This window comes from Homalodisca vitripennis, chromosome 2 (assembly GCF_021130785.1).
Source record: "Homalodisca vitripennis isolate AUS2020 chromosome 2, UT_GWSS_2.1, whole genome shotgun sequence".
Lineage (NCBI taxonomy): Eukaryota > Metazoa > Arthropoda > Insecta > Hemiptera > Cicadellidae > Homalodisca > Homalodisca vitripennis.
In genome coordinates, this window is record NC_060208.1 from 233163380 (window position 1) to 233188258 (window position 24879).

Genomic DNA, 24879 nt, shown 5'->3' on the forward strand with positions numbered 1-24879 from the left:
ACCTATCATTCGTAAATAGATAGTTATATACTATTATTCATAGTTAGCAGATAACATTATAAAAATGCTACCCCTAGTATCTCTTGAAAGTTTCCCACCCTGTGGCAAAACCAGTGACAACGTTTCATGACATATCAGGAGATATTTTACGAAGTGCTGCAATGATGCATTGAGTTAGTTATTAACTGCAGTTTTGGTTGTCTGAGAATGTAACATTTGTTAAGATTAGTGCCTGTATACACGTAATCAAACGACTCATTTATATTTCTCGGAGTTCGACTCTTCTGTTACACTCATCTTCTGATAGATACTGAATGAATGTTAACCTCGAGTTATTCGTGTAAAATGTAAAGATACTAGCTGTTTCCCGCGGCTTCGCACGCGTCTCTTAAGCTTTGCCCGTATATTTCTTTGCCTTCAAATAGTGTTTGGATATTTTAATATACGTAACTACTGTGTTGTAATTGCAGTTTATAATGTGCAGGCGCTTTGATAACTTTTATATCTTGCAGTACAGCCTGGTGGTTAGTTACATCAATGGGCATTGCGTATAAACCTTCTACATAGAAAAATACAAATTTTTCATAGTGATCGGTTCCAATAGTTTCTGAGTCTATAAAGGACAAACACACAAACATTCATTTTTATATATTATGATTGCAGAAACAGTTTAAACAAAATTTGTCGTTTCTCTTAAGCTTACTCTATGCTTTAAAAACTATAAGTGAATCGGTAAATGTTAAAAGGGCGGAAGTCAGTTTGAGTAAACTTTCGGGAAATAAAAAAAAAACTGTGTAGGTTCTAATATATTCATATTTAATAATACATGTGGTATTTTATTTTAGTCATACATGTATGTAGAAACACATAATTAATGTATAAAAAGAATTATAAAATGTTATGTGATGGATAAAAGCACTTAAAACTGGTAGACTTCCGCCCTTTTAACATTTATCTCAAAACCAACCTCAGTTTTATTGCTCCTTGCATTGATTAGACGGGGGGAAATAAAGAAAAATTATTAAAATAACAAGTTTATTAATATATTATACATATTTACATCCAAGAGATACTTAGTCTGTCTCATCAACTATTTCGACTACACCAGGAATGTTGTCTTGAGGCCATTTGAGAATTTCTTTATAAAACTGAGCGTGTTCCGTTGGGAATGTATTGTAAACACCTCCTCAAGTCATTTAGTTTTGCACTTTTAATAGAGACCTTCCCTGTTGGATAAGCTATTTGGTCTGGAAGATGCAGCTCATTGTTGCCACATGTGATCATACTCATTTTGAATGTATGAGTAAGGATTCCATCGATTTCCTGTCTTGCTCTACAGACGCCTTGTTGATCGGAGTTGTACTCAAAGTGGTGGAACTTACTTATTCCGAAAAAGATTCTTTCTTCTTTGCGCTTCCTTTTGGTTTCTTCTGATGCAATGTTACGTTTGTAAAAGGTTGGCCACCAATCTTTAACATTGTAAACCATTTTAGAGCTGTCTACTTCAACACTATGAACTTCTGGCTTTTGCTGCTTTTGATGATTATCTCAGTGATTTCATGAACACTATAGATTCTGTCATGTTTCTTTAGCTCCCGTTTGATGATGGAGAAGTCCCTATCACATGGGAGGAAACTATGGCCCCTAATAGGAAAGAACTGATTTATTTTTTTAAATCGTTTTAAGTCGGTGAGTGCTAGAAACAGTTTGCAAAAACAATGGTTCTTGTTTTGTCCTCCGCAGTTGTCTGCATACAGATTCAGCTCATCATAGTCACTTTCAGGCACAGAGGAGAGGTAGTGTAAAATGAATGAACACGTTTCATTAGGTGATTTTCGTGCTTCTCCTTCATGGTACAGGTAGATGGTGGCAACATTCTTCTTAACATCATGGACGCAGAACAAACTTACGGTAAGTTGTCGCATAAAACAGTTCTTGAACCGGTATTTGGGGGTAATGAAATGTTTTTGCATGTAGTCAATTGCCAATGATAATACATTACTGTTCATTTTATTCTTTGCATCAGTAACATCTTGTTCAATGCGGTTGTAGAACTTGTTTGCTCTCCTTTTATGTACAATTTTTTCAGCCACAGCTACTCGCTTGGCAACGTCATTTAAATGGGGGTGACTTTATTTTAATGCTCAACTCCTCACACGTACAGCAAGTGTCAACCTGAGGCTGGCCAAAACTTAAGTTAAAATTGGTATTGAAATAGTTCCAGTATGCTTGGTACGAAACCTTTACTTCAGGGTGTTCTTCCAAAATATTTGGTGCATTAGTTTTACATTCAGTTTCTCACTAAGAAACTGTTTCACTTTCCCAGAATAATGGGTTATCTTAGTTGGGTATGATCTTATGTGCTTGTCAATTTCTTGATAAACTTCTGGAGCCAAAGTATTACTGGTATGTGCCCCTCTAAGGTCCCTAACTGGCTTACTACTGGTCTTTAGCTGCCTTATTCGTCTTACTCTCTTTTCTGAAATGGCAAATAATGAAATAAAGGCTGCTACGCATACCTTTACTCTCCTGTCTCCAACAAGAATATGGTAACGGAAGGTGTTGCTGTTGCCACCTGCCTTTTTTTTAGGGCGAATGTTTGCATTTTCTTCGCGCTCCTTCCCTTTGATGTCGCGTGATCCAGGTCTTCTGGTTACAACGTCTCCAACATCAATCAGACCATGTAAAAAAAAGGTCCTGTTCATCTTTTGTCTTGTAGGCAGAGTAAATCGGTTAAAAGTATCCTGGATGTTTTCTGGCCCAATGCGCTCAAAACATTTTGCTGAACATCTGCAACATAAAAAACAACCACCAAAATTAACTGTTTTTAAAACCAAATTATTAGCTAAATGTGTGTGAAAATAAAAACTAACAAAATTAACTTTTCAGATCAACCCACATTACATTAGAGTAGATTCTGTTAATAAACAGCCTATTTACTAGGTTAAGCTTTTACAGTTTAACAGGTTTTTTACTAGAAAGTAATGGCCTTAATTTAATTTTTTTTTATATCACAAGAGGCTAACGTTAGAACCATATAAAACAGGAATACTGGTCACTTAAACCTTGAATCAATGGAGGGGTTAGATTTCACTGCTTAGTAATATGCCTAGGCCTAAACTTTATAAACCACCCTCCAAATTATATACAATATAATATTGTTAGTAGCCTAGCCTAACTTAATTCTGTTCTTATTAGCCAATTGAATACAGTAAATAATAATTAATATCATTACTTACCTACAAGGGTTTCCAACCTTTTTTCTTCTACTTTCTTGCCACTAAAACTTTCATAGGCTTGGCCAGATAACCTTGCACTTTTTAATTTGATTTCTTTTGTAGTTCTGAGGATTTTGCTTTCTCTTCTTTCCTACATTGACATCCTCGTCACTACCACTACTTCCCGCCATCAAATTAACATTAAGTTATAATTAATACTACTGATATTTTAATGAGTTATGTAATAGCCAAAACGGTACACCCACTGATTCAGAAACTATAGCAGCAAATTGAGGTTATGTTGTTCGTCCACTCAGCTGCTAGTCAACCAATCTTTGTTAAAAAGGCGGAAGTCCGGACTTCAGCCCTTTTAACAAAAAACAAAGAATTCATGTTGCCATGGTTACTATAGTAAATTTATTTCAGATGCCCTTTTAACACGAATTGGTGCGGGCTCAATATAATCACAACATTATTCCGTCATAAAACGAATATGTCAAAAAAATTTGACTTCCGCCCTTTTAAACATTTACCGGATTCAAGTGTAAAGAAATTTATATATAAATATATTTTTTTGTCGCATTATATATGTTTACAAAGAACAGCTGATTAAAAATTTGAAAAGACTCTTTCACTTAATAACATATGTTTGCTGCAATGCATTTCTTACGGGTATTTCTGTAACCAGTGGGGCGGAATCCTGAATCGGGAAAGGGATAAAAAGTATCCTATAACCTTCTACAGATCAAGACGAACAAATTTTAAAAAAAATTAGGCGAATCCGTCCAGCCGTTTGTGAGTGATGCTGTTACACACGAACAGTTTCATTTTTTATATTATAAGATAAAGCAGTTTGCATGTGACAGTTTTACAGCACTTTCAAAAAATGAGCATAGCAGTTTCAAGAGACAAAAGTTTTTCTTCCAGGTTAAAAGGGTTAAGCTAAACAAACTACATGTAAATAATGTAACATGATATGTTTTCCAGAGCTCAGGGGATGTAGCAATGAATAATAACAAATCAAATACCCAAAATGTATTGTACAGTATACTTGACTAAGGAATAAATCATTGAAGAAGAACACAGAATTTGTATGGCTGATGACATTGTACTCACTTGTTTGCTGGCCTCAAGGACACATTGAGAAGGATCTGTTTATTGGCCGCAGCAGCAAGGACTGTAAAACATCAAGGCTTTATGAAAAAAACCACAATTATTTCACATGGGAGTTCTTAACTAGTAATGCTATAAAAAGTGCACAGTTGCACCAAAAAATAAAATACTTTAAGACCAGTAATGCAAAAAAGTTTGAATAATTAAAAAAATTAATAACGTAATACATAAAAAATATTGTCTAATAAAAAAATGAATTAAATACACAAGTGTAAATTAATGTTATACCTTAAAAACAATTATTTTTTTAATGTAGTGTCAGTAAGATGGCATCTTTGGTTCTGCACACATTGTCAGTCTGATATGTAGTCCGCCCATTCAAATTCAAATTCAAAACAATCTTTATTTACCATTTGCACATTACATTACAAGAATAAATATACAAATATAAACGGTGTCAATAGTATGAAATTAGATTTAAGAACTAAATACATAAGTTAATTTGCTAAAACAGTATGTTTATAAAACAAAAAGTATAATTAATATTTAACCAATAATCTATAGTTTTATTCCACCACTACTCTCAAAAAAAACTCATTAAATGAGTATAATGTTTTGTCAACAAGATATTCTTTTAATTTTGATCTGAACAATTTGACATTAGGAATGCTTTTGATATTTTCGGGGATACTATTGTAAAACTTTACTCCAGCAACTAATGGGTTTTTCCTCTTAAATTCTAATTTTAATTTTGGTACTGCCAACTGGTTTCGATTTCTAGTCAAGTAGCCATGTGATGATCCCAATACAGGAAGTCTATCCCTAGCTTTCCTAACAGCCACCACAGTGTCTAATATGTACAAGCCATACACAGTAAGAATACCTAGAGTTTGAAAATGTTGCTTTGCCAATTCACGATCCTCCAGATTAATCATTATACGAATGGCTTGTTTCTGAATGTGAATAATACTTTGCAAATTTTGATCACTTGTTGCACCATACAACACAATACCAAAAGATATATGGGAGTGTATATGGGCAAAATAAACCAATTTTAAAACATCCAACCTACAGAATTTTGATATGCTCCTTAAAGCATACAACCCAGAATTTAATTTATTTAGAACTGCATGTGTATGCTCATTCCAAGTTAAGTTTTTGTCTAAAACCATTCCTAAAAATTTAGTACTGTCTAATTGATTAAGTTTTACTTGTCCAATTTCGATCTTTGGACTATCTACACATTTATTTTGGCGAGTACTGAATAAGACAAAATTTGTCTTTTAAAGATTAAGTAACAAATTTATGTTGGAGAAATAGTTTCTGACTAAGATCAAATCACTTTGTGCTTGATCTTCAATTACCTGCAAAGATTTGTTTGATATAATGAGATTAGAATCATCAGCATACAAGCACATTTTAGTTCCCGAATTTTTTACAGTCTGCGGCAAGCCGTTAAGGTAGCATAAGAACAAGATTGGCCCAAGAATAGATCCTTGAGGCACACCATGTAATATATTTTTTAACTTGGAATTAATGCATATCAATTGATTAAGTTTATTTTTAAATGATGTTTCGACATATTGTTTTCTATCTTTAAGGTAGGATTGTAGCCAATTTAGTGGCATTCCAATAATACCCAAGTCCCTAAGGGTGCTTATTAGGTTGTTATGTGAAACACTATCAAAAGCCTTGCACAGATCCATAAATATTCCCGCAGCATAGTCACCTCTATCAACTGCATCTGTAATTGACTCAATAAAAGTCAATGCCAGCAGTTGTGACCGATTTACCTGGCCTGAACCCATGCTGTTCGCTGTCAAACAACTCATTGGTTTCAAGAAACTCCATCAATCTCATTATACATTGCTCTTTCATATATTTTAGAAAAACTCGGCAGAATAGCCAAGGGCTGTAGTTATTAGGATCTGTGGTGTTCCCTTTCTTAAACACAGTTTTAACCTTAGAGATTTTTAACTTATCAGGGAATATACCGCTTATAAAGGATGAGTTAATCAGATGGGTGAGTGGCTTAATCAGAAATTTTTTTGCATGTTTAATTGGCATTGGAACCTTATCGAAACCAGCCGAGTATTTATTTTTAAAAGACATAACAATTTTTTTTCAATTTCTAATTCAGTTATTGGTTTGACTAGAAATTTCTGGAGGGTAGGTCTAACATTTTGATTATTATTTTTACCATGATTGATATTGGATACAAAATTTGAATTACTGACAATATTTGAAATTACATATTCATCTACCATATTTATAAAGTGCTCATTAAATATATTGCAGATTGTTCTTGGATCACTCTCTTCCTTACCATTAATAGATAACTTAATTTCATTATTTTTTTTTACAAGTGGTTTTATTTCATTATTAATAATTTTCCAAACAGCTTTGCAGGGGTTGTCAGACTTTGTTATTGAACTAATTACACATTTACTTTTAGTGTCAATGATATTTTTATAATACAGCTTTTTCTGTTCCTTTAACATATCCTTTAGATTAATATCTTTTGTGACCCTTAAAGTTTGGCTTAAACAAATTAAAGTCCTCTTTTATCTTTTCTTAAATCCTCACTTATCCAATTAATCCTGCTACAATTCCTTATTCTAGTTTTAACTTTTGGGAAACATGAGTACATAAAAAATGTCATAAAAAGTATTATACTTCTTATCAACTGGTGCCTGATAAAGATTTAACCATGTCTCAGATGCTAAATTTTTTAGGAATATTTTTTTATTTTTATCTGAAAACTGTCTATTTAATTGAGTAAAATAATTTTTTATTATTGCTATGATTTTGATATGAGATTTCTAAAAGTTGGGCATCATGATCTGAAAGCTCGGTGACAAGGCCAGAGATTGACAGTTGGTGTTTTAGTATATTAGTAAAAATATGGTCAATAGAGCTTTTCACAATCAATGCAACCCTTGTGGCAAAATTAACCATAGAAAACATATTATGTTGAGTTAACACATTACCAAACATATCTGAAGCCCTAGATTTTTTCAAACAGTCAATATTTATGTCCCCTGCACACACTATGTATTTAAATTTTTTACTTAAAATAACCAAAACTACACTAAGTTTGTACAAAAATACATTATCATAAATTGAGCCAGGTGTTCTATACAAACCAACTATAACTACAGATAATCCATCTATTTTACATTGAGCCAAACAGCATTCAAATTCTCTATCAGTCACCAATTCATTAATTTCAGGAATTTCAATCTTTTTTTAGATTAAAATTTGTTTGACACATAATTAAGACTCCGCCACCTCTAAATTGCTTTCTACAGTACCAATTACATATATTGTATGTACAGTAGTCATTTATTTTTGTATTATTTATATCTAATGGTTGAAGGTTATGCTCTGAAAGAATTAAAATGTCTGGTTTTATTTCATGTAATACAATTTCTAATGATGGTTTTCGAGACAAAAAGTTTTGAATATTTTGGTGCATTATGAAAAGACTATTTTTTGATTTATGAAAGTTTTATCTTGGTGGAGGAGTCATTCAGATTTTTTAGATACATTTAATTTAGAGGTGGGAATATGTTCAATTTGTTCAGGACGTTCATGTGATGTTGTATGCGATTATTGTAGTCATTAGGGGTGAGGGTAGTCACTATCTGTATTTTGTATGGATGATAGAGTAGGTCATACTTTAAAATCCATCTCACTGATCGATTGCTGAGACCAAGTTCTGCACTGTGCCGTCTTGCTGATTTTCGTGGACTTCGTCCTAGTGCTTCATGCACACTGTTCTCTGGAATCCAGATTATTTTTCACTGCCACCTCTTTTCTTTGTCATGCTAGCACAGTGGTTTCAAAGTTATTCACCCAAAGGAGAACAGCTTTCCTTGATGGAACGGGAGCACGAAGTGGTAGATTAAATTCACAACAGAAAGCTCGCTGAGTACCAACCACTCTATCCACATTTTGTAATATGCCTTTACACCAAACGCATGTTGTGCACTCGTCCAATGCACCATTAGTACTAAAATTGTAGTACTATGTTGCAATTTAGTAGCAATTAGTAATGCAAATTTACTGTCATGACTAATGTTTATGCTTTCTTGCAGTTTGAATACAAAGATGCTGAAAATTACAAGTATTGTTGTTCTTCACATAATAACAGCAAGCACTGCATTACCCACAGTCTACATCATATTGACAAGAAGACAAATAATAATAAGCTACAAATCACAATATGTACTTCATATGTGGGATAAAACATTAGATTTTGACCAGCTGAATTTCAGCAATTGAACAGGAAACCCTGGTTACATTTTCCAAATTATACCCATTTTGTGGTGTTTGGAGGCCATCCCAAAAACCCCACACACACACCCAGCTAATTTGTATTACAGCAGCATTAAAAAATTAAAACCTGAAAAACTGTTTTTTCCACTATGATGATGAAAAAGCGTTCACCGGAAACTACTGGGAAGGCCTAATACAACACTCACATTACATGAACATCTTTATATTTACCAGATAGAACTTCCTTCAGAGATATTTGATCAGCAAGATATTTGAGCAGAGACTGGAGAGAACAGCACAGCAGTGTACCTTAAAAGTGGTCATGCTCGCTTATGCATTGACGGATTCAGTTGAAACTAGTACCTTTGGAATTGCAATAAAATTCTCCAAATAGCAGGTGTCTATTAAATGTTTCATAATTATACTGGTTTATTTTTTTTGTTATTTCACTTTAAAAATTTTCAACAGAAGCCATTTTGTTAATATTAAAGAAAATAATACAACTATTTCTTTTATTTTCCTCTTACCTATTAAAACCTATGTGTCAATTTGGTTTCTTTAGTTTTACTAGTTTTAGAGATAATAATTTGTTAATAAAAAATACAAAATAGTGGCTAGTGGCTAAAGTAAGTGGAAATTGGAAAAACATTATTCTTCATTTGTAGGTTAGAATCACACATAAAATCTGAAAATGAATAGTCAGCCCAACCTTTTTTACACCCTATACATGTAAACAGAGAAGTTAAAGTTAGAGGAAAACTAGAATTGTTAGATATATATGTTTTAAGAATCATACTCCAATTTCATCTATAGTGAGATATGCATTTTCAGATAGAGCATCTACAAACTGCAACTACTCGGTTGGTGGCTGCACTGGTTCTCATAACAGTTATAAATTTGTACATCTTCATCAACTACCCAACTCAGAAGAGGCCACTTTCCAACATCAACAGACCTCTTTGGAGCCAGGATATCAACTTTGAAACAGCTAACATAAAAAACGACACTGGTACTCCTGATGGCTGCTACCTCGTCCCTAATCACATTCACTTCATTCGGTTCGGAAATCCGAGGTTCACTTATCCCGAAATGATATGCGTGTTGGCCGCTTTAAAGAACCAAAAGCCAGACAAAATAACCTTTCATCACAATTTCAATGGATCATTTACAGGGCCCTATTGGAGAGTTCTCAGTAAACTCAAGGCATTCACAGATATCGTAGAATTCAACTATGAAGAAGAGCCGAAAGAGATATTCGGGCAACCGATAGATCCTGCCTTGAGAAAGTTCCACGGTTCAGATATAACGAGAATAAGAATATTAATGAAGTATGGTGGGATATTTCTTGACAACGACTGTTACGTGATAAAAAACCTAAACAGTTTCCGGAAGTATGAAATGACTCTGAACTGGGATCAAGACCAATACCTAGGCACACAAGTACTTCTGGCCCACAAAGACGCGAGATTCCTGAAAATGTGGCTGGACTCCTACAGGGGAGCGTACAGAGGAGACCTATGGTACTACAATGCAGGGGAACGACCCACTACGGAGATTCTCTGGCGGAGACCAGAACTCATCCACAGGGTGAAGGTTCAGTTCGGTGTAGACACACACTGGATAGAGCAAGTGTTCCAGGAGTCATGGACCGGATGGAGACGTCTCCATGCTCTCCATCTGCTGATACACCACCAGTACTTATTGGCAAATTTGACAGCGAAGGCAACATTCCCAGTACAATTCAATCAACACAATATTGCTTATTACCCCATCACGTTCAGGGAAATGGCTTATGACGTTTATGAAACAGGTAACATACCGTGGCCAAAAGAGTACAAAGATTAAAACGTCATAAGATTACTTCTAAAAACAAATCATAATGTTGCACCATACATCAAAATACTGTGATCACACATAATTAAAAGATATTTATCAAGAAATGATAAAGAGTGATAAGATTAATCCTTAAAGGACTATGGGGAAATCTGTTACCGTTTTCTTTTTCGGACCTACAGGCTAATTGATTAACCTCAACAATTAATGAAAAAAAAAGGCTACAGCCCAGTTCAGCCAGTTCATCGGCTCGTTTTAGTCCTCATATTTATATACATTATTCATATTAACTCAACTTTAGACATTTAAGATATTAACTAAAGATACCTTTAATACAAAATAAAAACAAATTTCAACTTAATTATGATAATATATGTATGTGTCTTAATTAAATCTAAAATTTCTTGTTTTATGTTCAGTCGATCAATATTGTGCATTAAACCAGTTTTAGATAAATTTTGTAAATAATATCGACCTGAATTGAACTTTATATTTATAACAGGTAAGTTATCTTCTTACACAATAAATTAGAATGGTTGTAAACTAACAAAGGCATAAAGATATTATTTTTTGTAAATCAAAGTAAACTGTAAATATAACCATTTTTGTACAGATTGTTGTTTATTTATTGTTGTAAAATATTAAAACGCATTCAAGAGTCAATGGGAACCAAATATTGATCAATCTTACTGAATGTGTTCATTCTGTGCCAGTAGTGTAGCAAGGTGAAGTCCAGGGGGTCCGGACCTCCCCGAAATATTAAGGCATTAAGTACAGAGCAGGGGAAAGGAAGGAGAGTTATTATTCCTCTTGTCTACAAATATTAAATAATCATACCACTGTTAAAAATAGGTGTGTTCTTTTTTTAATCAGTTTAACAAACGATAAATTATTAAACGATACATTAAGCTTCTGCCGGCCAGGTAGTGTAATGGCAGTGTCTAAATACCTAGCCGAATTTCGAGTGTGGACTATCTACTACCTAGTTTGCAAGGCAGCCATGCCTAAGACCCGTTGCCCAGCACTAGTGGAAGATCCATTGTTCCCCCCGTAACTGTTAAGCACGCCGGTTCGCTGTCCACCATTACAATTACAGCTGAAGATTTGCTTGTGTGTAGTTGAGGTAGTGACTTCTGCATACCGTCAGGTAATTTATACTTTGTAGTGACAGTAACAGGATGAACGTTGTTTTTTTTTTTAAGGAATCGAGTTTTGTTGTACTGATAGAAGAAACCGCCGTTGGCACGATTTCTATAAGAAGAATGCAGTACGTTTACACCAACTCTGTATTGTTCATCGGCTCGTGACCAATCCAGTACTAGCAGGCCTACAGATTCTTAAGTAAGCATTTGCTTAACCTCTGTAGATATTAATATAGTATGACAGTTTTAAAAGATAATTGTATTTCCCAACCTTCCGTAAATTTCAGTGATATTTTTATACCATTAGTGAAAAAAGAAATCCATTCCAAAATTATGAATTGCAAACCATATTTTTCTACATAATTCTTTTATAATTTTTTGGTCTTTACAGTTAGTTTAAATTTTATTCTATTTTTATCATATGTTTATTCTATTTCACACATATGTTTTTTTCTGTAAACAATGTCAAACTGATGATGCATTAACCGGCGAAAGCGCTATTTTAATAAATTTAATGTGGAAGTATACAAAAAATGTCTTTTCCATTAAAACCAACTTACTTCCACCAAGGATACAAAGCAGAACATGCATGTGATCAGTACACACAATAACTATAGAGTCTGAGTTTTTTTACAAAATAGTAAACAAAATTATTTTATTTAGTTTTCTTAATAAGAAATGTCTGTATTACAAAATATATTTGCCCTCTTTTACTGTCATAATTTTGACAAATACACTCATTAGCACCTGTAACTTTTGTTGTTTATTTTACTGTATTCCCAGTTTACTTAATTTTTTGTTCATCTGGATCACTTCTGGTATCGAATAATCCGGATAAATGAAGTTGCACTTAACTTTTCTTTGGTAGATAGGAGACAACAGAATGAAAATTAGAGCTTGAACAATTTATTCAATGTCAAAAATATTAAAGGTTTCAAGCATAGACCTTCATGACTCTGTATATACAAACTGAATGTTATTACTTTATTCCCAGTTTATTTACATTTTTGTTTACCTGGATCACTTCTAGTCCCAGTTAATTCGGATAAACAATATTTTACTCAACTTTTCTTTGGTAGAAATAAAACATACAGAATGAAAATCAGAGGTTGAACAAATTATTAAATGACAAAGGTATTAAAGGTTTCAAGCATAATTCTTCATGATTATGCAAATTCTCTGAGTTTTTACTACAGTATATTTTTACACAGGATTGTGATGTCTTGAGTTATTCTTCTAATTCAGTGTGTTGCTTCTGAACAAGGCTTAATTTTTTGTTTGACAACCAATAATATGTTTACAAAATTTGAGTACACGTTTTAAAAAAATGAGACACATTCAAAGTTGAAATACTTGTCTTCATTCAGCCTAGAAATTGAAAAATATATGCTGAAGTTACAACTGACCTTGGTTCATCTGACTAGGCGTTACCCTCTGCAGCTTAGGCTGGTTGGGTGGTGCGGGCTCACTGGGCGGGGGTGGTGCTCTGATACTGCCACGAGGGTGGAAGATGGTAGTGACTGGTGGTGGAGGAGGAGCTGTTCTAGCTGGAGCAGGTGGTCTCACCGCAGCAGCAGGTCTGTGGGGGGCTCGAGTCATAGTTGGTATTACCCTCTGCACTGGCCCTGGGGCAAAACAGGAATATGAATTGTTAAGCAGAAAGCTTTCTCCCACACGAATCTACAAATTACACTGACACAACTTGTGGTGAAAGACCTTAAATGGTTATTGATTAATATTATTAATGCTCTCATTCTACTACTGAATTTTTAATGTATAATGCATACAGTTTTTAAAAGATACATTATAATTAATAATGAAACTGGTTAGTTATTATTATATTCTGTTGTTGTGACCTGTTTATGATCCTAATTGCAAACTAAGGAGTTAATGTTTTGTTTGGTAATATTTGGAATTTAAATAGTGGAATAATGTAGCATACTGGTTTTAAATGAAAAAAAATACAACTCAATGGCCTAGTCTCACCACCTGTATTCATGCAACTGTAGTACGAATCACCCTGGACACGTAACCTCAGTGTGAACTCGGATTTGTGATGTCCCAATACACTATCTGCAAATCTTTTGAATGGTAGTGTTACAGTTAAACCATCTTACATCTTACAGTTAGCAAAAGTACTGTACCTTTATGCAGTTATAATTTTACTGATTACCAGCGCCTAATATCTATTACTACTTGCACTAAAGTTACAACTTGTTCTGCTAACAATATCACAGGGTGAGGCAGTGAAAAGGCACAATTTTGAACAATCACCAATAATTTATTTATAAAAAAGGATAATTGTTTTGATGTAACTCTTAAGTACATGAATGTAAATTAGTGTTATACTTAAAAACAATTATTTTTTGGACAAAGTGTCAGTAAGATGGCATCCTTGGATAAAACAATAATATCACACTTTTTGTTGTTTACAATTTTTACCATCAGAATGATGTATTAATGATACAAAATCTGTGTCCCTTGAGTGAAAAGAATACAATAATGAGTAATAATTAAAACAGTTATTAGATTTTCAATTTACTTAAAATGTATCAGTACTTACTAGAGTCTGCAGGTAAGCCAGGGCCTATCGTGACTGTCAGTGTTTTACCACTTGTTGTGAGCACAGCCTGGTTCGTCATGGAACCTTCCACAAACTTGACAGTTCGCACCCCTCCTCCTCCCCAGGCAAGTTTTTTGACTCGAAACTCACAGCTGGAACATTTATACAGCTTGTTACGAATTATTTAAATTACAAACCATTATGATCAGTTACTAAATATAAAACAAAATTATTGGTTACAAACAATCTACCCTCTTGGCTACTATTTGTATGTATCTTCAACACAGCTAGCATTAATGGGAAACCATTAATGAAAGTGAGGTTACAAAATGTATCTAGAGTTGTACACAAATAGAAATAGAATCAGCTGATTACTTGGTACAATTGATTGAATACCGCCATATGGCAGTAAATTGGGTCTAAAAAGAAATAAACGAAAGCGTAACTGCAATCTAGTAGGAACAACGAAAACTACTGAACATGTTTCTTATCAATTCTGCTAGATTGCATAAATAATCAGGCGAGGATTATTCAAAACAAAGCATTACTCTGAAAACTGTTTACCGCTATAGCTCTTCCTGCACGTCTATCAGGATTTCTGCGAGCGGCACATAATACACTACAAAATTGGTTTTCAGATTACTAGTCAAAAGATTAACAAGTCAGAGTACTAACTTTATTTTATTATAAAGATAGAGACGTGTTGTTGTAAGATGGCCGAGATGCACAATGTCACCGGAGTGTGAACATTTATGTGGAAGTGAAAATCAACAACATACAAGTGGAAAGGGTTAATCACACAAATAACAAAATAACCAATCTAGAGTTCAGAGAGTAGTAAATCAACTTCTAACCTGTTAAGGAATCTGATGGGCAAGTCTCGGTTTGAATTGGCTCGGTACTGTTTGGCCAAAGCACACAAGAACTCAGTCTTGAACACAATCTCCAGCAGGCTGTCGTAGTCGTTCTTCAGGTGAATCACCACAAAATCATCCTAGGAGCAAAAGTACTATACAATATTAATATTTCTCCAAGCCCTATTAATTGAACCAAATATCTTTCCAAATTTATAAAAAAAATGTTAAAGCTAAATATTGGACAATAGTCCAAATGGAATTCACACTTCATTGAATTTCTACTTTGCTATGCCACAAATACACTGGTGACTTTTCAGGAGCCCAACAACCAACCTGCAGTGGACTGAGAGTCACATCTCCGATCTGGTCAAAGTCAATCTTTCTCTTAACCACTTCTTGATAATTGGGGTCTTGCCATGAGTACCAAATTGATCTTTTTACTCTTTCTCTGCCGATGAGATAAAGAGCTTTTGACGTTAATATTAGATCCCTTCTTGCAACCTGTAAATGAGAAAAAATTTGAATATATTATATAACTATGTACACACATAATTTTATTCTTAAGCCCCTATTAAAGTGGATATTCCATTTTCTGTAAATGACTAAGTGGAAAAGATCCATCACCTAAATATTGCTGTGCAAAAGACTATTGTAGAAAGTTCCCAGATAGAGAACAGAATGGTCCAGTTGACATGCTGGGTAATAAGAACACCCAGATTTGCCTTAGCCAAAGATTTCACTGGTAAATGCAAGCAAAGGTGTGCAAACATACTTTTAGGACTAAGTGCAGGATCCTAGACTCTTCTCTTAGATAACAAAAATAACTTTATCTAAACAAACTATTTAAATTAATATTACCATTTAATTTGTATTTCAATAATTTTTTTGCAATAATTTGCTTACTTTCTGTTCATTAAAATTAACTTTGTCAATATAATTTAAGATTTTCCAATTTATATGTACTTTTTGCTTGACTGAGCAACTTCAATTATTCAAATTTACAACTATCCAAGTCAGCCCAATTCCTGATTAATTCCAATATTCGGAGTTCTATATGTCTTATTTGTGATTGAAAACTAAAAGCAAAATCTGTTATGTAAAAAAAGTTACATTAGTATTTTTGAATGAGTCTTTCAACTCTCTTGAGAATAGAACTACAATAAAAGTTATATACCAGCTGTTTTGATACAACTTTTATTATGTATTTAAATTTAAATTTTATTACTTGTTGGTGTAAATATATTTTAAAAAGTACTGTAGAGTTTCCCATACATACAATATTTGGTATCTTTGTTGCAATGATGTATTAAACACATTTTAAACTTTAATAGTGAATAGTGAAGATGCATACAGTACAGTTAGTAAAAAAGTTGTATTATTTAAACTGTTCTGTTAATACAAATCAGTATCACCAAGGACAAGAACTTTATTGTCACTCACCTTGTTAAGAGATAAACACTGCCAATACAGTAGAAATGTATCTAGGAGAAATCTAAACTCTGTTTATATAACTATATTCAGTCTTACAAATAACTGTTAACAAAATGCTTCCACCTCAAAATTTTAAGAGTCTGATTTATTTCAGCATATCCGGGTCTCAAACCACTCTTTGAAAAGTTGTAATGTAAATCATTCCACTTAATTCATACAGGGTGTTTGGTACTAGAAGCGTTAAAGATAGTAACAAGTTATGTTGAAGAAATTGCCTGCAGATATTTCATACATTGGCTATTATAAACTGATAACATTCCACAACACAGTTAGTTGTTAATGCCAGAAATAATGGACAATGTTTTGACAAAAGTTTCATAATAGAAATACAACATGATGGTTATAGTCATGCAACAGCTAGCCCAATAAAGTATAAACTACATCTAAAGAGTTATTTATTTCATTTATTTTTCTAAAATAATTACCTAAAACACATAAAATAATCCTTTTCTATTTATTTTTCATATAAAGAAATAATTAATTAAAAGAATAAAATAATATAAATTGGACAAAAATCAAATAAGGCAATATGTAAATTTCTATTTATTTGCACCCTAGCTACAACAAGCTTATCTTCATAACAGACCTTAAACCTTCGATCGTATTTCTTGACAGTTTCTGCAAACACAACTTTTTCTCTTCTGCCTATTAAATTTTGTAAACCAGGTTTTGAGTCCAATCCAATATAATCACAGGTAAAATATCGGTTGATGGAATATTTCCTCCTTTGCTTCTTTCCATGCACCAATGCTAAAACAAACAAGAATAAATATTTAATTCATCATACTGGTATTACATTACAAATATCTTAGTTCCAGTAATTCAGATTATACAAGCTAGTATAAAACAAATTATTTCCTTTTTTAGAGTTATGAACGTAAAAAATTTAAAGTAATTAAAGAGTTGTTCACTCAAACTATTGTTTGATTCAAAACTGACAACCTAATGATAAGTAAATCCTGCTAAATGTACGCTTCAAAATTTAAACAATACAAACTAGACAAATAAGAAAGATTATTATGAAGTATTTTTATTTTGTTTAGAATAGATTAATTAAACTTTATTTTAAAGATCCATAATAAGAACTTACTAAATTATTGTGTTTTTAACATTGTTTTAGGATTTGATAGCAAAGACAAAGGCAGGTGTTAGCAAAATATTTTGTGTTTCTGATTGTTGTAATATATAGATGAAGTCTCAGCCAAACTTATTAAATTCTGTAAAATAGAAATCATTGAACCCATAGTGAATGAGCATAATAAACAAATCTTTAGAATAGGGGATATTCCCAACAGACCTAAAAAAATCAAAGGTTTATCCAAACTACAACAATAGACACCGCAGAAACTAATAACTATAGACCCATTTCACTGTTACCAACCATCTCTAAAATTCTAGAGAAAATTGTCCTAAGCGACAGGCTTCTAACACCAAGGCAGCAAGGGTTTCTCCAATGAAGATCAATAACCTCATTCATTGTCCAACTTGTGGAGACTGTGATAAACTATCTTGAATAAGGATTTATAGCTACAACTATTCTACTGGAAGTAAACAAGGCCTTTGACTACCTACAGCAGTTTCATAATAAATAAATTACAACACCTTGAGATAACAGACAAACAGGCTACATGGTTTATTAGTTATTAATCTGGCTGAAAACAACTGGTTTGATTTAATCTGCAAGAATAAAAGCACAAAAATCAAAGTAAAATCTAATCAACTAGAAGTGAAAAGAGGTGTACCTCAAGGTTCCATGCTTGGACAAATCTTTTTTTATACTTTTGACAAATGACCTCCCTGCCTTCCTGCTCAACTATTGTCAAACAGTTTTATATGCAGATGACACAGCTTTCATTCTTGACAACAGAAACAAAGCTCAGCTTGACATTCTCAGTTTTATTACCATTTGAAATATGACAAAGCAATACTGTGGCATGAGTGATCTGGCCCTAAATTAAAAGAAAACATGATTAATTTGCACTACAGCTAAGAACAACCATGACCCACTCCTCCAGCTTTCCATTATTGACTTAACCAAATACCTAGCCATAACCATCAACAATAATCTTTCATGGACACTACATATAGCTCAATTCATTAAATAATTAAGCATCAACATACATACCATCAGACAAATGAACCAAATAAGTGATTTCCAAAAGACAAAGATTACTTACTTTGCCCTGGTTGAGTCACATTTAAGATATGGCTTAGTGGCCTGGGGTGGATCAATAGATTACAAAAAATAGAAAAAAAGCTGTTAGGGCCCTCACAGGACTGACTATTGTGAGAGTTGCAAGAAAGCTTTCAGAGAGCACAAAATCTTGACAGTAATATTGTTGTATATCCTCGGGACCATCATGTATGCTGTCAGTTCTAATTAAACAAGACTAGCAGACCAGCACCAATACAGCACTAGAAACAGGCATAACTTATTATCTCCTGGATCCTCACCATATCTGTCTTTATGAGAAAAAGCCTGTATACAAAGTTGCAGGTTTATTTAACTAACTATCTGACCACTTGAACAGACTAAAGACCTGTGAATATACTAAAGACTGCCATAACCAACAGGCTCCTGCAACACTCATTCTACTCAGTGATGGGGTTCTAGTCCTTGTGGAACAATACATAAACGTATTCATAAATCATTTGCTTTTTTTTCTTTTCTTGTTTTGTTTTGTAAAAAATTAATGTATATACACTTGTTTTTTTTTTCTAAATCTCTAAATATTGAGGATAGCACCATGGAAGAAATCTCAGGACCAGGAAGAGGCTTTTTATTGAAGTCCTGGAGAAGCTGGGTGAAAGAGAGAGGAAGAAAATATGAAACCAAATTTATGAAACAGGCTACCATAGCTTCTGCACCAGCCCTCAATACTCAGCTGTCAATTACTAATGTGAATAAGGGATTCCTGTGCTGTAACATTCATCTTACTCAAAAGATCTCACTTTTTCAACCTCTACCAGCTCTAAAAAGTGAAATGCACATTTAAGGGTATGCTACTTCAATCTGTAGAAGAGGTCATGACAGCAGTGGCCTTGGTATTTGTGCCTTGGGTGGCACCCGGTGCGGAAGTTGGTGGTGTCACCCCATCAAAAGTAAAAAGCAATAAGTTTTATATGATAAAGGTCTTGGATCATTTATTATTTATAATATTGAAGAAATATCAAAACAATAATAACTAAGACAGAAAAGGAATTTTTATAAAAATAAAGCTTTAGCTTTGACAACTGCAAACTCAGCAATAACTTCATCAAAATTTATATTCTGTATTGCCTCGTGTTCGATGGCTAATATAGCAAGATTGCTAAGCCGCGATTGGGTCAATGTTGCCCTGCAAATAGTTTTTTGTTAATTTTAATTTACTGAAACTCCTCTCACATGAAGCTACGGACACGCAAACCGTCATGAACAATTTCAGTGTAATCATAAGATTTGGAAGAGATTCTGTAAAATCCCATTCTACAGTAAACTTTAAAAAATCTAGAGACACGCAATCAGTAACCGTAACATTAGCGGCTTTTAAGTGTCTTCGCAGTCTTGGTATCTCAAAAAGTCAATCTTTTTAATCTTCACAAACCAGCATTTAAGTTCCTAAAACATATTTTTTTCTTTTAATTATCTATCACTATACAATACTACACGTTTAACAATTCACGCCACCCAAACACAACACACTTCACGTAACCAATGAGAAATGTTGCAACTGAAACGTCAAAGATCGCGAGTATGGGACGGGGAATTCCCCACGACAGCGTCAGGCTCTTTTGCGGGAATTCCCGAATTATACATAGAGCTGAGCTAGTGCTTGTGGTGAAATCCCCGAAAAAGAAATGTTTGTGCTAGAGATTGATTTTGTTTGTTTGTACATTGTTCTTAAAGTTGAGAGACCGGTGACACCAGGTGCGGCCCACCCCCGCCACCCCCCTTTTGCTATGCCACTGCATGACAGACTTTCTGAAAAAGCTGACATTTTATGATGAGCTACAAAACTCTGTATTCTTGTATGTAACTCTTGCCGAATCATTGATTATTGTGCATTGTAAATACGTACTGTCACCTTTCAAATACATTTAAACTTATCTGAAAAATTCAAATAACCACACATTTTCAGTTTTAGTATTACTTTTAAGACTTTTTAAGCTATCCTACAGATTCCAAATGCAACAGAGAAAAAAATTATATTTTATTAATATTATGTTGATGTTTTATACTTCTATAAGAATATAAAATAAAAACACTGCTTTAAAACTTACAGACAGCCTCTGCTTTTTGACGCTCCTTTTGCCTTTGTGCAAAATATTTCTTGAACGCTCTTTGGATGACTCGAGCATAGACGTTGAACCTGCGCTCTCTCTGCTCCTCCAGCAGAAACAACTGACAACACAATGACAACAGTTCATGCAGCATGCAACAACAAGGCAATCACTACAACTACCAACTCACACACAGAAGAAAATAGAAGAAACAAACCAATTAACAAATTAATGTAAAGCTTTGTTTCAAATTACTCATTAAAGATTTTAAAATGCACTGTTACAGAACTACCAAATCAAAAAATATGTGAAATTGGATTGTTTAAGGTAAACTAATAAGTTGAAAGACACAAAGCTGTATAAAATTTGTACAATAAAATCCTTTTCAATGTTTCTGTCTCACAGGCATTAAAAAAAACGCACCACAGCATATTCATCAATTTTACTGATTTCTGAATGGTATAATACCTTCAATTTTTTTTAAACTATATTTAAATATATTACAATTAATGGTCAGATTTAACAATCCTTAGAATGTTATGTACATAAAGAGGAAATTAGTCCTGAGAAACTGAATCTGTACTAAACATTCTCCATTACTTTGGCTTTAATTGTTGATTGCATGAAAGTTTATGTACTTTACATTACAAATCAGAAAAATAAATTAACCTTTTAACATTGAACTGTATGGTTTTAATTTTATTAAAACAGTCAATTAAAGCACACCTAACACATGGGAAGAATTTACATTGATTTGAAATTTTAAACAGTGTTTTAAGATCTACTATTAAATTACTTATGCACTTTGTTTAGAGTGAAATTTAAAATGCTGAATAATACTTATACTTAAAAATGTAAAATAGGTTTAAGCTATAAACAAATCTTTACATATTTATAAACGTCAGTCAAACAATGGACACTGATTATTCTGTTTTAAATTATTGCTCTTTTGACACCATTCCAAATCTTTAATTACTTTAAAAAAAATTTAGATCTAATAATTATTTTGGGAGAAAATTTCTTTAAATTTGAATTGAATTATTTAAAATACTTTTATATTTGATTTTATTGGGGTATAAAATACATTTTTAATTTCATATTTTCTGGCAAAAATATACAAACAATAACCATATAATAAATTAACAAACCACACTAAAAATATTGTAAATATTTTAATTCTACAAAGTAATTTATGAAGAAAGAATGTTTAAGTCTGAGATTGAAATTAAAGTAAAATTATATAAATTACCGTTTCAGGAGCCTTAATAAACACTTTAGTCTTGCCCAGCTGATAGTGAGAACCGTCCAGCCCAACACTGCGCAGGATCCATTCTGTCCCTTGTCTGACATCTTTGGTCCACCGGGGCCATGTTTCTTTGGTCAAAACTGCGTATCTGGATCAACAAAACGACTTTTAAAAATTATAACAATAAAAGGATAAACATGTAATGAACTGAAATCCAAAAAAAAATTTTTAATTCTTCTTATTACGGATCCTGTCTTCAAGATAGTACTAAAAACCGTGTGAAGAGTGCGGGTTTGACAGAAATCTAATCATTAATATTTATTTTTGTTTATCATAGTGCAATATGTTCTGAGGTATGTTAGTGCTAGTTTTGTTGCATAAATTGGATGGTATACTGCAAGCTATGGAAAGTGCTTGTTGTTATATGACAGACATTGATATTTTTTCTTATTCTTTTATAATGCTAAATTGATATTTTTTTAGATAAGCCAACTAGAAAAAAAAAAAAATATATATATATATATATATATATATACATATATATTTTTGTTAAACTGTATAAATGGCAATAGCCTTATTTAATTTTTTAATTAATTAAACGCATATGTGACAGATACGGCCAAATACAAAATAATTGAATTGGAAAAAGTAAGCGCTCTGTAGCACATTCACCCGGCAAGTGAGAGATCCGGGTTTGACTCCCGGCGGAGCAAGTACTTTTTGTGATTCAATGTTTATTGAAATTATATATATTTTTTCATATATATATATACATACATACATACATACAAACAAACAAATCAAAAATATATATATATAATTACGCGATTGGTTTTTAAAAGCACATTTTGTAATACAAGTAAAACAAAAACCCGTTTCAGTTTTAAAATATGTGAGTTTTTTGTCATATTTTTATTTTATGATTTGCGTTTACAAATAAGTAAAAAATATCAGAGGTCTCTAAAAGGCTATAACCTAAAAAGGTTATTATTCCAAAATTTAACTGTGGTAAAATTAAATATCAAGCAATATTAAATAATTAAAAGTACAAGCGTCTTACCTATGAAGAAATTTGGCGAAGGCTCGTCTGTAAGCGAATCCCGCACGCCTCACACGAATGTTCTCTCTCAAGCCCAGATATTCCACTTGGTGGTGTACTCTCTCAGAGTCAAAGTCCTTCGGCCTTTTGTTCTCATTGGGCTTAATACACCTGCCACACAGCGAGACATTAGTATCTTACAATACAATACAACTGACCATAGCCTCCAAAACCAAGAGGAGATCATCACCTGATGTAATGAGGACTGCAAGCCATGAGCTTGTCCACCAACTTGTTGGCCTGACTGCGGATCTTGCTGCCTGCGGTGGTCGGCCGAGATTTGGTCTTGCCAGCTGCAGCAAACTCGTCTGGGAATAGGCTCCGCATGAAAGCACTGCAAAAAAATTAATTTTACTATCCTGAAGGTCTTGATTTTACTTTTAAGGTCTGTAAAACTTCTGATACATGAAAGCTCCAAAATAAGAATAAGAATATGAATTTTATTCGGCCATAAAATATTCCACACAAAGACATTGGCACGTCAATACAATGCTACAACTTTTGTAAAACAATGAACATTCTAAAAGTCTTGCTTCGTTCACAATTAAACTTCGGTACTCTTCCACTGAATAGAACGATATTTTACAAAGAAAATAATTTAGTTTAGCTTTAAATTCAATATCACTTAGCATCCTTATATCTAATGGTAACTTATTGTATAGTCTAATAACCATCATCGTTGGGTCGGTTTAGCTAGTCTAGTTTGAGGTAGTTTGATATTGTTACAACTTCTTGTTTCATAACTGTGAACATTTTTCCTTAGGTTTACTTTATCTAAATTAGCTTGGAGGTAAAGTAGGCATTGTTCTATACATAAAGAGAATAATGTCAAAATTTTAAAACATTTTAAAAGTTCTTTGCAACTATGATATTTAATGACTCCTGCTAATACTCTGACAGCTTTTTTGGGTGATGAATACTTCGTTTGCGTAAGGAAAGAAGAGCCCCAAACAATCAAAACATAAGTTAAATGACAGTGAAAAAGCTTGAAATAAGATTGTACAAGAGCTTTCTCCACATAAACGTTTAATTCCAAACACACTAGTACTTTGTTTACCTTTAACCCCTACAATTTGCTGATACCAATTTAAATAAGGATCAAAAGTCAAACCTAAAAATTTTGGAAATATGTCTTCTTTTTGAGTTCTATTAGGATCTTCTCTGAGGCTAAATATTACTTATCATCAATATAGAATCAAGTTGTGGGCAGTGAGCCAGTTCTCTACACCATATGTTAAATTTGTTTTTAGACCCATTATTAAAATTCCCGAGTACCATTAATATTTAAGGTATAATAAGTATGATGGGTACACACTTGTTGCTTGACTGCATGAGCTGAATGAGGTCCAGAAAGAGCACATCACGATTGCGGTCACAGAAGCCCTCTACAGTGTACGACACATTGCCGGCATAGTGGCGGATCACAAAGCCTTCTCTCGTTAGCGAAAAATGGTCGTGGGTGTTCACTGCATTGTTGAGTTTCTGCAACAAAGTTTCAAGTAAATAGTGAAACACAGTTGTTTGAATATATTTCTTATTTATTTCTAACATTTTAAAATTGAGGAATTTTACAATATATTTAAGAACTGCATCATTCACCTCCGTTTTGCCATTTACTGTTTATGCCTACATAGATTTTATACCCAATTACTTGTAAACACATAATTATACTATAAAGTGTTTTGTTGGCAATTATTGAAAATGTCCTTTTAGTAAAAAAACAATTACAGTAAACCAGAAATATTCTGGTCATATATATTAAATATCATACAATAT

At 33.1% G+C, this 24879-nt stretch overlaps 2 protein-coding genes across 4 annotated transcripts in view; one reads left to right on the forward strand and one right to left on the reverse strand.

Moving 5' to 3' along the window:
• Positions 1 to 20882, forward strand: part of LOC124355495 — a 41313-nt gene extending 20431 nt beyond the window's left edge. The window contains exons 2-3 of one of the 3 annotated variants that reach the window (XR_006921768.1): positions 9444 to 11786; positions 20761 to 20882. Coding sequence is in view for 1 of the 3 variants with exons in the window: in XM_046806652.1 (XP_046662608.1) it covers positions 9444 to 10457 (1014 nt within the window). In the remaining 2 variants the exon portion in view is untranslated. Of the gene's footprint in view, positions 1 to 8431; positions 9103 to 9443; positions 11938 to 20760 lie in introns of those variants that run through there. The other 2 variants (XR_006921769.1, XM_046806652.1) reach the window with 2 other exon arrangements.
• Positions 1 to 24879, reverse strand: part of LOC124355494 (unconventional myosin-Ie-like) — a 211471-nt gene that overhangs the window by 4608 nt on the left and 181984 nt on the right. Inside the window, exons 12-22 of the mRNA XM_046806651.1 lie at positions 24419 to 24585; positions 23294 to 23437; positions 23065 to 23214; positions 22008 to 22152; positions 20759 to 20879; positions 17085 to 17248; positions 15341 to 15508; positions 15005 to 15144; positions 14151 to 14302; positions 12994 to 13212; positions 4335 to 4395 (exon numbers count right to left, since the gene is read on the reverse strand). Of these exons, the coding sequence (XP_046662607.1) occupies positions 4335 to 4395; positions 12994 to 13212; positions 14151 to 14302; positions 15005 to 15144; positions 15341 to 15508; positions 17085 to 17248; positions 20759 to 20879; positions 22008 to 22152; positions 23065 to 23214; positions 23294 to 23437; positions 24419 to 24585 (1631 nt within the window). The remainder of the gene's footprint in view (positions 1 to 4334; positions 4396 to 12993; positions 13213 to 14150; positions 14303 to 15004; positions 15145 to 15340; positions 15509 to 17084; positions 17249 to 20758; positions 20880 to 22007; positions 22153 to 23064; positions 23215 to 23293; positions 23438 to 24418; positions 24586 to 24879) is intronic.